The sequence below is a fragment of the Centrocercus urophasianus genome, unplaced genomic scaffold, assembly GCF_019232065.1.
Source record: "Centrocercus urophasianus isolate 14NV4802_14NV808 unplaced genomic scaffold, USGS_Curo_1.0 seq_10, whole genome shotgun sequence".
NCBI lineage: Eukaryota > Metazoa > Chordata > Aves > Galliformes > Phasianidae > Centrocercus > Centrocercus urophasianus.
The window spans coordinates 82032425-82049285 of record NW_024884142.1 but is presented as its reverse complement, the minus strand read 5'-3'; the positions used below and the strand labels follow the sequence as shown (position 1 = coordinate 82049285).

General features: G+C 39.6%; 1 protein-coding gene across 1 annotated transcript in view; it reads right to left on the bottom strand.

Moving 5' to 3' along the window:
* Positions 1-16861, bottom strand: part of PPP2R5A (protein phosphatase 2 regulatory subunit B'alpha) — a 39813-nt gene that overhangs the window by 5672 nt on the left and 17280 nt on the right. The window contains exons 2-8 of the mRNA XM_042809059.1: positions 16230-16426; positions 11341-11442; positions 7193-7285; positions 5224-5354; positions 4975-5034; positions 3738-3846; positions 1910-1963 (exon numbers count right to left, since the gene is read on the bottom strand). Coding sequence (XP_042664993.1) covers positions 1910-1963; positions 3738-3846; positions 4975-5034; positions 5224-5354; positions 7193-7285; positions 11341-11442; positions 16230-16426 — 746 coding nt within the window. The remainder of the gene's footprint in view (positions 1-1909; positions 1964-3737; positions 3847-4974; positions 5035-5223; positions 5355-7192; positions 7286-11340; positions 11443-16229; positions 16427-16861) is intronic.

Here is a 16861-nt window from a genome sequence, read left to right as displayed (position 1 = left end):
TAGCAGCACCTAACAGATCGTACCCAACTGTAGAAGTTAGCCTACCACGTGAATGCCTTCCATATTGCAATTTTCCCATGTTTTTTTGCTCCAATCTTCCCTGTTTGGTTCACAGCTGTGTGCACTGTCACAGGTGACGTGCTGACAGCAAGTTAACGTGTTTGGTGCTCACCAAATTTTATCCTGGGATATGCAAACTAGAAGACTGGCTGTCACTTCAGGTGAAACTCAGCAAATGAGGACTTCATACTTTATATTTTTAAAGAACAAGTCGGAACACGGACAGTCTGCCAGCACCTTCCCTTCCCCCAGACAACACCAGAAAGCCAAAAGAATTTCAGATAGGTTCTAGTAGCTTATCTGTAGAAGATGTACCTAACATACATCTCAGTAACCTGGAGCAAGAATGTACTGATATTGGAGGCACAGAGTTGGTCAGCTCAACAGTCCCGTTTCCAGCAGTGGGCAATGAGTGCTGAATAGACTTCACTACATGGACTCACGTTCTCAACTTGACAAAGCAGCAATGTTCCTACTAGAAAGTGCAAGCCTCTACAAAATACCTCCTGCTTGCTCTTTAGAGTTTGAGTTTCCAGCTTGACCACGCTCTTACACTGAGAAGCTGATACATGCACATGTAAGTTCAAAGCCTTTTTTTCAAGAACTGCACAAATGTAGATCTGAAGTCGTACTGTTCTCACAGCACAAAATACACATGGTTAACATTCCTCCCAGGGCTACAAGGTTCCTATAAAGCTGACTTACACCAGCAGGCACCTGCTAGACAACTTCTGTACAAGGGCTGCACATTCAGCCTGATTCTCATGAAAGGAAATTCCATCCATGTAAAGGCTGTGGCACTCAGCAGGGTTAGGTAATGAGCTCCTGTCAGCTCTGCAAACATCAAGACCGACCTAAGGCAGACTACCATAGCTACACGAGCTCGGAACACACGTCCTCTGCATTGACCCCGAGAGACAATTCCTGCCAGAAAAATAACAGGGAGGTACTCAGGAAGCCTTCTGATGGACTTCTTAAAATACTACTTCACCTACAGCCAAACAGAAATCCGTATGCTATTTCTGTTATCAGTTGCTCTATTGAGTTTTGACATTTACATTTCGAGCACTTCACGTTTCTTACATCTTCACTTACTACCATATATTAACTTTTACTCTTCCTTTATAAAGGCAGTTTTACTGTAAGTTTACATTAATAGCCAAAGTATTTAAATTTCCAACATCTCCTTAATGGGAGGATTTCCAATTGCTGACCAAATTGTTGCAGTGCCGCTCCGTTTCCCCACGAGCTGCAGCAGTGCCTGCACTCTGTATGGGCACAGCCAGACTGCCTGCAGGAAGCACTGCCATTCCCTTTGGGGCTGGGCAGGCTGTGTGTGCCGCAGGAGATGCAGTCTGGCAGAAGCCACTGATGCCCAAAGCACCTCTCCTGCAGCTGCAAAGAGCTGTCGCAGGAACCAAAAAGACAAACGTCACATTTGGAATGTCAGCGTCCTTTCTGTCTAAATAAAGTGTAGTTACTCTTTCTCACTTCCATTTTGGGACAGTGTATTCCCTTGAAATATTTCTGATTTATGCTAGGCACGAGCCATCACACCACTATTACTGAAATTTCAGCTCTTAGCAGGAAGGAACTCACGTTTTCATATGAGGTGATTTATGTGATCTCAGCAGCTCAAACTGTTATTTCAGTTTCATCTTGGATGCACGCTAAGAGATAACTGCACTTTCAAACTCAGGACTTTCTCCTACTCTTTTTTCCCTCTTAAATAACACCTATGGATCATAATCAAGATACCAGATAGCACTACTCTGCAATTCCAGTGAACTGCACTGAAATACCAAGTTGAAATTAAAGCCAGAAAAACATGCAACTGAAAAACACTTACAGGCTCTGTTAAAGTTGTATCTTTCTCCAGGAACTGTACAACACAATAGGCGAGCTAGAATATAAGTCACAGAATTATTTAAACAGACACTGGTTAGACACTGCAGCATAACTGAGTAGCACAGCTTATAATGAGAGCACTTCTGAGCACGAAGAAAGAAAATGAGAAAGGATAAAACCCCAAACACTGTGTTCTCCCCCACCTCAGTGATCGCTGCCCAAGGGCCTGAGGAGTGACCCTGTACGTTCTATATTCACTTATTTACATACTGTTTAGTTACTCAGCACACAGTTAAGTGACAAAACAGCCATGGCTCCGCCACGTTCAGAAGCCACGCGATGACAGTTACAGTTCTAAATTCCATGCAGACTGATTTTGAGGAATCATAGCATGCTTCATCTCACAATATGACTCAGACACATTATTCCTGTGCATTACATGTGCACTGCCAAACGTGAACTCAAGAATAACGTTTTTTTTTTAATCTGTTATCCTAAAACAGGTCATTACCACACGCCTAACGTACTGCTGCTACACCTAAGGATAAAGATGTGCGTGTGTGTTGTGTTTGTGTGTGTATTCAAAAAACAGTCTGGCACACAGATTTCATAAATTCCCATTAAGGCATTACTGTGCCATTTATCCACTGTTCAAAGACACAAAGGCTCAAACTTAAGCCAGCTTTAAGTCTTCATCTTTTAAGGTCAGGCTCCTTGTGCTGCAGAAGCAGAGCGATGGGACTGCTCCCTCATTTCCAAGTGCTGTTTTGGAACATAGCTCTAGTGCTTTGTGACAGAATAGGCAAGTAGCCTGCTCAACAAACCAAATGCTGCTTCTCAGTATCCAGTACAGCTGAGTTTAGAGCATGCTTTCAGATACCAATGGATGTGATTAAACATATCACAGAAGAAAGGCAGCTTGCTGCACTGATCTATCTAGAATACTCTTGGCATGTGATAGGTTCCTTTATTTCACGTGGCAGCCTATGGCACAGCAATAAACCACAAAGACAAGTGATCTAATTAATTCCTAATTCTCAGATACAGTTTTAACTGAGTTCTCAATCCTGTGTGTAGTCTATATAGTCATAATGATTTTGCTTTAATTACAAACTCATTTCCTTGTTCTGTCTATAAAGGAACTCTATTAGCTGGCGGACTAGGTTAACAAAGCTATTTTTTAATTAGCCAAGCTGAATTACTTGTAAGTTCACATCAAATGTATTCAATGCTCAAGTGCCATATGTCTGGCTATAATGCACATTATTCCTCCAATAAGACGAACGGCCACGCTGAGCATAAGAATGGAAGTCAAATGAATAACTGCTGCATTCTGACAGCATGTCATGGATCTACATAATTTCTAGCTGAGCCAGAGAGCTATTATGCGTTTCTGCCATTTCTACCCAGTGCCCTTCCCCCTCTCACAATCACTGGAAGGTTTTAGAAATAAAGAAGCACATCTGAAATAAGCACCCAGCCATACCGGGGTTCCTTGATACACAGCACGTAGGTTACATTAAGAAAGCGATAAGAGAACACAGCAAGGCCTGGGATTAAATAAACTTGGAGTGTGACAGAAGGCCAAACCAAAAAGCTTCCCACTTCAGCTGATGCGAGTTCAAATCACTGTTACATCCCTTCACTTTTAATACACGCTAAGCATTATCTCAAAATTAACATCTACGAACAAGATCTGCAGGGTCTTAAAAACTATGTTTACAAATACCTCAAAACGTTGGCATTGTAACAAACAGCTTCAAACTTTCATTAGCTTCAAATGCAAATACAAAGAAAACCACTACTCTTAAAAATAGGTGAGAGCTTACCTGTGCGTGAAACAAAGCTAATCCCTTTGCAGTATGCATGGGAATCAGAACTTTCATAAGGAACTGTTTGTGCTCCGCTTTCAGTGGCAGTGCAAAACCATTGATAATACTGAAAACGTGAACAAGCAGGATTTATTTTTATTAAAAAATCAAAACAAAAGATTTTCCTAGCAAGAAGTAAAGAACTCCTGTACATTCAGCAGACATTCAATTTCTGATTCCATTTCTAACCCTGGTAATTACAAAGCCATAAAATAACTTCATATATGCACAGCCTCTACAGGTTTGGCATCTAGGCAGGCATATGAGAGAAGCAGAGTGGAAGCCCACTAACACTCACGAGAGGACTTTCACCATCACCTCCTCTAGGTAAAATAATCTAAAGTTGCTGGGTAATGATAAAGCTCATAGACATCAGGAAGCTGATCCATTTCATGCAGAATCACTTAAACACAGCTTGCAGAGGAACAAAAGAGATGGCATATAATTGTTAAATTATTACAACAGTGCAGTTCGAAACTGTTTTGAGTTTTCCCCCTAAAAGTAAAGCTTCCAAGTGGTCACTGATTCAATAACCTTGTCCTAAGAGCCAGCCATAGAACAAATGACAGCCTCTCAGGAAGACCTTAGGTTTTGTTTCCTACATTTCAGATAAATCTGAGCAAATGGAATCCCATTCACTTAGTTTTCATGATTGATTCCATGATACTTGACAATCTGTTCAGCCACTTGTGTTTATAGTTTTCTACCATGAAATGTATCTGTGTCAGTTTTGGAAAATTATTAAAAGATACCACAAACGGCTTTCGAAGTGAAAATTAAATTACTGAATTAGTGACAAAAATGGTAATGAAGATACTTTCGAGGCTTTTCTGAACACACTGTAAACAAAGTCAGCCTGCTGAAGGTTAAAGCATTGTATTCAACTTGAGAGCTGAAGTTAACATTCATTTTCCAAAGCAGAGAATCAGCACTCTATTGGATACATTCCTCAACAAGCAAGGACTCCTGAGAAATATTTTGCCTGTCATCCTTAAAACACACATTGAAAAAGAAGGATTTAGACTCCATATCCTAATTAGATATTCACATGGTAACCCAGACTGTATTCAATTATATCAGTGGCTGCACTTCATCACTCGTTACTGTCATACTCTCCCCATTCCCAAAGCAGCGAAACTGAAGCAAGCACTGCCCACAATAACATTTTGCATCTTTTCTGTCCCCTCAAACTTACCTTCCTAATATCTCAAGAAGTTCAGCAACACCGTTGAAGTGCTCTGTTTCATATATAAACCTATTAAGAAAAAAGACAAAAATGGAAGCAGGTTCCAAATAAATAACCTTTAGTTAGTTTTAGGCATTTGAAAGGCAATCACGGATCAAACCCAGCTCTTTCAGTGCAAGAACAAATCTCTGCAGTCTCAGACTATGAAGGGGAAAGAGCATAGTGCTCAACCTGGACAGACAATCAGACAGAGCATACCTGAGGAAAATGTTATTGATCTGTTTCCTGATGAATGCTCTTAAACCAAGGAATTTGCCATAAATTCGATGAAGAACTGTCTTTAGGAAATCACGTTCTCGTGGGTCCTCACTGTCAAAGAGCTCCAGTAACTTCAAAAATTAAATTGAAATTTATTACTTTCGGAAGACTTACATTTTGTCAGGCTCCTAATCGATTTGAGCTTGATCTTTAACTTACAAAGTCTGCTTTAGAAAGAACAGAATCGGTTTGACTTAATGTTTTATTTGGATATCCAATGTTATTTTCAAAACTAGATTTCAAATAAAGCTGATTTAAGTACACCCAACAGTTTCATTTCCTTCTGTATCAAAAAGTCTGCATACAGCAGACATCAACAAAGCCATTGCAACCACTACCCTATCAAAATAACAATGACATTTTAAGAATGATATTATCAAATTCGGGGTAAGTGGTTTTCACTCAGTCTTCGAGAAATCAGAATGAAGCAAATTTGTGTCATACATTTATGATTTCTTAATTAAGATCTTGTTCTACCGATTTCAATACACTACTCATGCCTTCAAGGTTAAACACAAGCATAATCCTCTGCAGAATCATTTTGTAAGACAAGTCTATGATAAGAATCATGCATATTTCCTCAGGGGACAGAGAGGGAGACAGATGTTTAACAGAATGCAAATGCATTAAAAATGAGCTGGGGAAGGGAGGGAAATCAGCAAGTACAAGTTTCTTCATTTCTGTCTGACTCTAATGGTAGCAATTCCCCCACCCGGTTTGGTTTTGTTAATACCTTCTTCCTCCCCACAGTAACTTAGCTCCAGCAATCACTACAGCCTCCTGCTTGGTCCAGATCTGCAAGCTCACAAACATCTACACCAAGCAGCAGCAGGGCCTGGGAACTGCTGTATGAGAGCTTTGCTCATTTCATGTCTATACTCAGAAGGAGTTTCTCAGGGTCACTACTGCATTTTCTCCCCACAAACAGCATGGTGTGCTTTGCACCATCTTTATTATACTCTAGAGAAAGACCTTGTGAAACATCAGGAGCTGAAATACTGCAACACAGCTCTTAAAAACTGTTGGCCAGTCAGTGAATTAGACAGGCATGGCCAATAGTTCCACAGCAGCTTCAGGTTTGAATTCTGTATGAAAGTCAAACAAAATAGAGAAGGCAAGACAAGAAGGGTAAGCCCAGAGAAGCAGGCACGTAAACAGTCACTGAAGGCAGCAAGTGGAAGCATTCATCTATGTTTTCACTTCTCACTGCTGTACTGTGGCAGCCTATTCACGCTCAAGCTTTGAAAAACGAGCATTTGGGCATGGTAAAAATCCAGTGAAGTAATGTTGGACAAGAACTGTTACCATATCATACAGCCTAATGCCTTGGCAAGTGAGGTGTGATGTCCTACTTCACTTTTCTTCATAGAAACTTTGTATGATGAAACAACTTCGCACTATTTTCTCATGAGCTTTCTCATTTAATTTTCCTTCTGCATATAAGACACCACAATATGAGAATGACACCATCCAGTAATAACTCAGCACATGCTGGAACACATTTCATGCACATTAAGTTACTTATTCATAGGAAAAACGATTTTGCTGTAAGATTTCCCATCATAAATCTCTATGAAGAAAACAAACATCAAAGCAGTGTAACAGTGTCATTGGCACGCTGTTGAATTGACTGGAGGTAAGTTACATTGAAAACACAACTTGTATTAACAAAAAATAAAACTCCTGCATTGCAAAGCAAAGAGGCTAATATCTGAAAACAAAGTGTTTCTGAAGCTGCTAATTACTAATTATTCCCCGTGCAGCAGGCATTGCTTGACAGAGATCACTGTTGAAACGACTAGAACTGAACTCTCTGTCAAAGCAAAAGCTTTAGTATCTCCTCAGAACAACCACCAGTTAAGCCTGAGAGGCAATCTTTAACCCTGAGGTAGGAAACCTGTCTACTTACCTGCTGTACAAATTTCTGGTCAATGAATCTCTTTGCAATGCTAGGCTGAAAATCCGGGCTTTCCAAAAATCTTAGGAAAAATTCATACACCAACTACAAACATCAAAGTGAAAATTTTGAACAAGTTAATAAGTACATCATCCTGTGGATCTTATCCCCTACCTGAGTCAGTGGGACTATTCACATAACTAACATTTACAAATGAAAACCATCATGGCCTCTAGTGCAATTTACTGCAAGCACCAAGAGCATTTTAATTCCCAGAAGATTCTAAGCTTAACAAATAAATAGCTGAAAATACCACTCTACAACAAAAATAACGTAGAAGTATTACACAAATTCACATTTCCTGCCACATTAAGAACGCGTTATGTAGAAATAAGTTACCAAACACTTATCAGCACTGAGAGTAAAATTAAGTGCTCTATCAGTATTTAATTCCCTAAAAACAAATTCAGAAATATTTGCTAAGTGCTCCTGAAGTCAGGTTTCAGATTTAAGCTCCAAAAATGGAGCTTACAGCTCCAAAAATGGTCATAACTGGAAAAGCTGAAGGAATACATACAAACTTTAATGCTTGGCACAGCATTACATTTCTCTACTCTGGGTGTTCCATTCAAACAGTAAGACCTTCTGCAGATTTACCTTCAAAATCCTGTATATTTTGTTGTATATTCTTTCTATTGACTTCAAGTCCCCATTCACTATGATGCCGTAAGGCCCACAGACAGAGAAGAGATGGAGGCAGCAAGGGCCTGAGGCAGCAGAGCAAGGCACAAAAATGGCAGAGCACAAGTCCCATACTATTGGATCCATCACAAGTCCAAGACAAACAACCGCGTGTATCCGTAACAGTGGCAGGTGGGGGAGGACACAAGCAACCTTCTGATTTATAAAATACACCTCAGGCATCTCTTAAGCAAGGCAGAACTGAGAGGAAAGATGTCTTTAGATTAGCTGCATTCAGGGCTTCTCATGTTTTCAATGCCTATTTCTCAGCTCGGGAATCATTAAATAGTAAGCAGTAATATTAACATGCACTTCAGATAAATACAAACGTACTTCCTGGACTGAAGAATAAAACCTACAGAGGTAACATATACAGGCATGTATTTCAACAGCTGCCACTAGGAAGAGTTACTAAACCACGGCTACTCATCTCCTTCAAGCTAGAGATTAGATAAATGTTTCAGTGGTTTGTAATGAAATGGGAAACATGACTGGAGGGAGGTTAACAGAGTATCATGGGAATACGTGCTGGAATTAAATTTCATTAAGCACTGAATTTGTATATTATATATTTCTATCAGCAAACACAACAAGAATAGTTATATGAAAGCTGCTGGAATGAAGCCACAATGTTGGAAGCTATTGCCTGATTTAAAAAAATAATAAAGAACATCAGGTTATCAGTAAGAAAGGGCCAAGACTGACACAGAATGAAACTAAATGACTGCGAAGTCAGTTACAGAGAAAAGAAAAAGCCCTACCAAGAACATGCAAGCTTTGAAGGTGAGAAAAGGAGGACTGGATACTGGTTCTGAATGCTAGGATGACTAAGTTCCCCAGCTACAGAGCAAAGCCACAGCAATGACAAACAAAATCCTGGGATTCTCCAGTAAGATAGTACCAGAACAGAGAGAGATGTAACCCTACATGCTGGAGAAAACATATTCAGATCTGAAAGGATACAGATGAGCCAGCAGAACAGCCAAGGGCCAGAGTACCAATTGTTATGAGCCAAGACTAAATAGGTCTGTTTTGTTTACCCTAAAGGAAGGCAGGGAGGGAGGACAATTATGGCTTCTTTCCATAAATAGATATGGGAACTGGGATAAACATCCAGCAGAAGAACGAGGCTGAAGCATAATGCCCTAGCAGCGTCACAGACTAAACCAATATTGATGCCAGATTCTCAATATCTGATGACGTGGCATATCTCATTTCAGTACAGAGAAGATCAATCAGTTACCATGTGAATGCTCTGTATAATCCAGGCAACTCCAGAACCACCACTGTTGCTACTGTTCTTAAAGAGAGAAGCTTCTAGAAAAACAAACATTTCATGCTAAAAAATCCACATACAGCTACAGAAGCCACACTTAAAAACGCACAGATAGTAAAAGGTAGCAAGAAACTTTGGGATTCTTTGGGAAATTTAGGAAACTTTATCCATGGTGTCCCAAGCTGTAATGGCCATTTCTGAATCACTCAGCCTCTTACTTCTCCCCTACACTGTGTTTGAAAACAGAAGCACAATCCTAAGTAACAGCAAGGGGAACAAGGATGGTTCTAAACACAACAGCCACTAGCTATCTTAACCTTGGCGAAAAAAAACACCAAACCAACCAAATAAACAGTCAGGTATTCCTTCCTGAGCACAACTGAAGTGTTACCACTAGGAATACTAAATCATGGGGAGAATTGTTGGCTTTGGTAGCTTCAATTCTCAAAATCAGTCTGTTTGGGTAAAAGAGTTACGGCAAGTAACTCCTACTATGTTTTGGTGATTCACAGTTCATTATTGCAGAGACCACTAGGATACTATTGCTTTGAGCTAACAATTCCACCATCTACCCACAGCTCATTACGCCCAGAAACACAGGGTGGTTCTAATGCCAGTTGCTCAATCTAGTCTGGTTGCTACAAACCACCTTGAGTGTAACTTTAAAGCTATGTCTTTCAAGTGACTCTAGTTACTGAAGGTCTACAGTCTTTTGTAGTGGCTACACATGTTGCTGGAAACTTACTGAGCTATTACCTGTAACGTTATGTTACAGTGAAGTAATAGATTCATTAGAACAAATAACAGTAGTCAGATTTTTTTCTCTTTTCCCTCCCAGAAGACTGGTTACGTGACAGACAACGATTTTGAGTTCTACTTCATCTAGGTAAAGGGTGGAGAACTCAAGGAGAGCTAAAGGAGAGAAAAACACAAACTATTTCCATTGTGCTGCACTGAGCAAATCTATTCTAAGGACCAGGATGATCGACTGCAGGAGCAGGAAGTCCACTGTCAGTAATCAGGTAGCCTAGCCAAAACTCATTTAGAAAAAGGCAAAAGAAGAAGCCGAAAGTAAAATTTCAAACGATAACACAACACAGAGCTCTTCCACTTTCCCACAGATGAGCCTAAAGCACAAAGTGAAATGGTCACAGAAACCACAAGTTTTTTTCCCTGTAAGAACCACAGCTCAGTCATGTCCTAAAGTGAACCGAGCAAACATTCACAAATTTTATTCCTGGGAGACAGGAGCATTTGGAAGTCAAATGATGCCTCTACAGACTTTAGGAGATATTTGCATAGCCTCTGTGCAACCCCCCACTGCATGGGGATACGCACTGCCTCTTGTAAGGACACAAAATATTATATCCTCATGCAGTATTTTAAGGACAGAGGGGGACAGATGGCATACAGATACTTAGCAACTATTATACTCTTCTACTCTCTATTAGGAGTTGCTACACAACTGAGTACCTTGGATGTCTACCTGAGAAGCTGGATGATGACAAGTCATTTAGGACTGTTCAGCCTTTAACTGATAATTGAGGAAGAAATCAGCAGTAGCACAAGTAAATCATGTCACTGATACAGCGATGCTATAAAATCACAAGATTGGTAGAGGAGAGCAACAATAGAATAACCAACCTACTGTTAGCAAACAACAATGCCTATATTGTAAAGTTCTTGAACAGAGGGAGGAAGAATGAGGAGATATCTATTTCTTGCTCAAAAGACAGATAAAAGCTATTGCTGTTTTTGTTATTGTCACCAGAAACTGAATTGTTAACATTCACTTACATTTTATTGAAACCATACAAAAATTCATCAAGTGCAGAAAACACACCTCCTAAATAAAGAACATAATTACCCAGAACATCGATACATTTTAAAGATACATTTTAAAGATACACACTTTAACACTACGAATCACTGAAAACAAGAGAATTCAGACCATTGGGAACACTTATGTTTTTCCGTATTCATACAAGTAAGAAAAACCTCACTTTTTTTTCCCTCTTCCACACACAGAAATTCAGTTATATTCTTATAAAACCAATTCTGACTTTCATGCCAAAGGTACAAAATTACACAGATATCTCAGATATCTCTTGCAAAAAGGCTTGACAATAAAGGAATCCCATACCTGTATGTGGGGCCACGAGGCCTCAAGAGTTGGCTCATCTTCTTCTGGATCAAAATCTGGGTTATCGCTCGGTGGAAGTGTTCTGAAAATATTAGAACTAATCTGCAACAGAAAAAAGTATGTTAGTGGAATCATTTCTTTGCTTCCGCAGACCACACAGAGGAAGGTACCGCCTTTATCTTAAAATGACACAAAGTAACACCAGCTTAAAAAAGCAAACAAACAACAGCAACCTCACTTTTGCTTCACATTTTCCAAAAGCCAATGAAAATATTAAGAAAGTAACTGATGGCTTCATTACTGTATACATTTGCAGCTACATATGGGCATACCTACATTTTTTCTTCAAAACTACTCAAAGAAAATTTCTGCTTCCTCCCTCTGAAGCCTGGTTTTTAACTACATGATGCCATGAGCTGAAGCTTTGTATCAGGCATGAAATACAGCACGACTGATTATGAGTCAGACACGGTTCTTCTCACATGGAAGGTAAACAATCCCAAAAATGTATCTGGCTTTAGACTTAACTATATTTCAAGAAGCTCTTCACTTTTAAGAAAAAAACAAAAGAACTGCTTACAGTTTTTTACCTTCCATAACCTCAAGATATTTCAAGGTTTTGGGAAGTCAAGCATATCTAACAATTGTAACCTTTTGATCTAGCACAGGGGAACTTTGAAAAGCTAGCAAAAATGGCTACCAAGTTACTTCAAGTATGACCTAGTCATGTCAAATCAATTTCAAGAGAGCAGATTCAAAAGGAGGTTTTTCAACTATATACAAGTCTGGATAGAAGACCCATCTTTCAGATGTCAAAAGAAAAATAAATGTCATGTCACCTGCCAAATGCAACACATCAGATTTTAAATCATTATAACATGAACAATAGAGAACATGAAGTTAATTTCATTTCTGCATTTTCCGCTGTTCTCTCAGGAACACATCTAGCCCAATTTTTCCAATTAAATTTCAAACTCGTTAGCCTTTTCAATCAAATCTGTTTCAAATAGCTGCTATCCACCCAACCCTACTAAACACAAAAGAAAGAATGTTTGACAGTTTGCAGCAAATGCTACTGCACAGCTTCCATGGAGTCTCCAAGGTGTTTGAAGGATCTTGAAAAGGACGTAAAAAGATCCAGAAGCCACCAGTTGGCTCTGCACAGAAGAATCAGCTGCTTCATTAAACAAAACACAAAGCTATTGCATACACTGACTTCTCAATTCCTCCCATGCCCTTCATTCCACTCCCTGTCACTGCCTCCTGTTGGCACACATTAAAGCTGCAGACTCTGCTGCTCCAGACTAGAAGGTCAGTGATGTTCTGTATGGATAGGCATCAGAGCACCATCTCCAAGCTCACACTGCAGTTGGTTGTGTGGTGTTGTTAAACATAAGGGACATGAATAAAATTGGCTGGAGGGAGAAAATTAGGGAGGCAGAAAATGGGAGCCTGAGAGAAAGGGGATTTTAATCAAACCCAAAAACCAAGACTTGGTTCTGTTACTTGACAATGACTGCTCTTACCAGGTATGCAACAAGGTAACCATGAAAAACATTTAAATACAAATCAATCCCCTACCAAGGCTCACCTACAAGACTTCTGGTAATGTCTCTTGAAAATGCACCCTTTTATTTCTAATGCATCTTGCTGGACTGAATCAGTTAATCCTTTAGCACAGAGCCTCAGTTTCCATACAGAATACAACAATTTTGAGGCTAGAACAGAGTACCAATTACCAAACACATCTCTGTAGTAGAAGAATAACAACCTCTCTTATTATTTAAAACAACTCTTTTCATTCCTAAGCAGGGGCATTATCCCAAAAGAGTGATTTTACACACATGGTAACAAAGTTCTACAGGCTTTGGCAGCTCCATTAGCTTTTACAGAAACCCAGCATTAGCTTTCTAAACCTCAGAAACTTTTGTAAAGCGGCCGCTGAAAATGTACTGCTTAAAGTGTTAAGATAAAGCATTTTTTATTACTTGCACTGAAACCAAAAAGAATTCCCTACTTCCCATTACTTCCCAAGGAGGCTTAAACATCTGGAGGGACACCAGATTCAGTTCTCATTTCTCAGCATGCAGATAGAGATATGTGATATTGAAATTCTGAATACCCCGCTGCTAGGATCCATAATCAATTTACACTGCATTTCCACGTGCTGGTGCAGAATGAGGGGCAGTTGGTAGAGAAACGAGGATGAAGCAGAAATGGGGACTGGACAAACATTCCCGCTGTTCTCCCAAACTCACTGTGTTTTAGAGCTTTCAAAGCTCCCACTGATTTTAAGCTTTTAGAAAGATTCGTTATGCCGAACTCTAATTTGCTGTTTATCTTCAGAGTACTACCAAGAAATTTCCAAACTGAGAAGCTGCTAGTTGTAGACAGTCTAGCAGGGAGCTGTGCTACCCCTTCAAAACTATTTGCATGCAAAATTCTTCCTCAGTTCTTAAACCGAAGACTTTGGCAACGGAATTACGTGAAAGTCAGGCTGCCTGGGACGCCAAATAATATTTGACAGTATATGTCCTGCACATCTGCCTAAACAGAAAGACATCTTTCAGACCTTGTTCCATCCTTGGCAGCCTGAAATGATAGCACTATCGTTTCAACCAGTGCTCTGTACCTCAGAGCAGAGTAGCATCAGTTACACTGGGCACAACTGCGGGGTGCTGGCTCAGCAGCTGCCACAGTACCACAGTTCATGCAGAGAGAAGGAGACCTCCTAGGAGACCTCCTCGCCTGCACAGATCTCAGCTCTGGATATCTGTAAGGGATTGCTGACTTTGCTTCACCAAAACACAGGCAATTCCAATGAAATCTGTGCAAACTGGAAGAAAGTGATCCCAGGCCTAGGGAGACAAGGGGCCTTGGAAAGAAATGAGCTCTGTTTCTGCCACTGACACCGCTCCAGCTTCTCTAAGGGAATTTCTGTGGTCTGTTCATCCTTTACTACAAGTCAGGTGGTCGTGGAATTTCACCAAGGTTGATTTCTGCTTTTTGCCTCAAAGACACTATCCTTCAAACTCTGCAAAGAACTCAAATGGCTTTTCTTTTAATGTATTAACATTGAAAACAAAAGCTTGACAAGTAAAAATAAAGATACATATTTTTTCAAAATCTCATGGAAGCTACAAAGAAAGGCCTCAAACCCAACACACATGTTTTTTGTAGGGACAGAGACTGACCCACCCAGGGCTCTATCAGAAAGCTGGTACTTAGTCCTAATTCATAGCAAAGACCTTTTCTACTGCCAGTTGCCAGGGAGACTAGAAATGCTGTTCAGGCTTGGAGAGATCTTTTGTCTCAAGCTCTGAAAAAACTCTCACTGAGCATTTAAGGCCTTCTTCATTTGCTGTTATTTTAAGAAAAAAAAAGGAGATGGAAATTTGTTGGAAGGAAAAATCAGCATCCACAGAGCCCAATCATTTGCACAACAACAATAACCTCAAAAGAACAGCCTAACACAGTATCTCCAAGAAAGGGAAACAACTCTAATATAAAAGAAAGTCTCTTCACCCTTCAGCAAGTATGACAGGCTAGTTAGTGTACTCTTTCTTCTAACAAGAGGCTGCAGAGGACACACAGATAGAAAAAGGCTCAGGCTTGGTGCCTCCAGCAGTGGGAAAAGAAAAAAAAAAAGCCAAGATATAGGCGGACGTTCTCTGTGCCCTACGACCTTGGGTGAAAACCATTTAGTATGGAAACACAGTACCTTTAAAAAACGAATGCTACACACACACACAAAGTGTCCTAGATCTTTTGTAAAGCTTAACAAGTATCCTGAGAAACAGCCAAAACAATTAGCAGAGTTTCGATAACCTGTTTCAACGATCTCAGCCCTTGATTACACTGGTATAATTCCTATGTTTACTTACAGGAAAGACCTTCCACGTGAGCTTCTCACAGAAAGAAAGAAAAAGACATTGAGGGGAAAAAAACAACAGACTTCAGCATATAGAAAATTATAAAAGTTGTAGGCCATGTGCTTGAAACTGCTCTGCTTATCAACTCAACAGTTACTTCTGAGGTCAGCACTGGGCATACATAAGCTTAACCAAAGTTTAGACAACTGTTAGCCTAAGTGCAAGAGGGATTTAACACATTCTTTTTTTGAGTTCAAATCTCTAGACAAATTAATTTGGGCAATATTCTGAAACATTTTTCAAGTCCTTCAGTTGTGTTCCCTGCACACATAGTACAGATACATGTGGTAGCATTTTAAAATGTGTACAAAAAATCTTGCAATGTCAGCAGATAACAGCCACATATTTTGTTGCTTATTCAACGAGCCATTTGCAGAAATTGCACAGTACGAGTCATTCTGTGGTTTACAACTCAAGCAGACCACTTAGGCTAATCCAGCACAGCTCTCTGAGGCCCAAACAGTACTAACAAACAGCCACACTGTGTATTTACTACATGCAGACAGTTTGTCACACTGATAACCGTTCTGTTGACACTAGCACCCACAAGAATCCTTACCAGAAGACTTCATACTATCATTTCACTGACATTCTTAAATAAACAAGGACAGGTAGCACTGAATTATTTCCATTTTCTGAATGAGAATGACTTCAAAGCATATACAAAATGCAAACATCTGCAGTACGTCAATTCCTTCATTTTAATTACCTAGAAGCACGTACTTAAGCTAATAAATAAAACATTCAAGTTGTGTTGCTGGTTTTTTTTTTTGTTGTTACATTTTACAAGCCTTTCTAAATATTCCTGTAACCCAAGCTACCATTAACAAATGATGCTGTGTTTTATAAGCAGAAAAAACCAACAGCAATTCTGAGTTAGATGCCATCACAACTGTAAACTGATTCACTGGGGATACTTTATTCAGTTTAGAGCATTCAGTTCCAGATTCTACTTACCATTTTCACTATGTCAGCATAAGCTGATTCAACAATCACTCCACGATTCGTTGAAACATATTCAACCAGTTCATTCAGTGTTGCTCTCTTAATTTCTTTGCCTTTCAGGTCTGAAACGGAGTCCATGAAGTCAAAGAGCACGCAACACTGCTGCAACTTCTGACAGAAAAGATCTTGCTGTTCATTGGAGGTGGCATCTATAGAAAACAAAAAAAACAACAAACACCAAAGTCTGTTAAAGCAAATTCAGTCGACAAAAATTTGCATAATCTGTCAGATCTTTAACCGAGGAATGGTATGTTGGACAACTAGCAAGCTAATAAGCTAAGTAATACTGTGAAAAGAGAAAGACGCTGAGAGTATCTGTTTAAGTATGTTACAATGGCTCATTGTTCAAAACTTGTATTTCATGGAATCATAAATGAAAGCAAGGCAGAAAATGTATATATAGAAAACAAGTGAATTAACTTTATTAGAAACACACAGCCTTCAGTAAGTACCAGCTCTCCTTCACCAAAAGTCACATACACAAGCAGTGCATCATACTAACCTCCCATTCATCCGATTTATCTCATTCTGTTCCCTAATCCTTTATTATATAACCCGCTTAAAAGCTGTAAAATCAGCTTTGA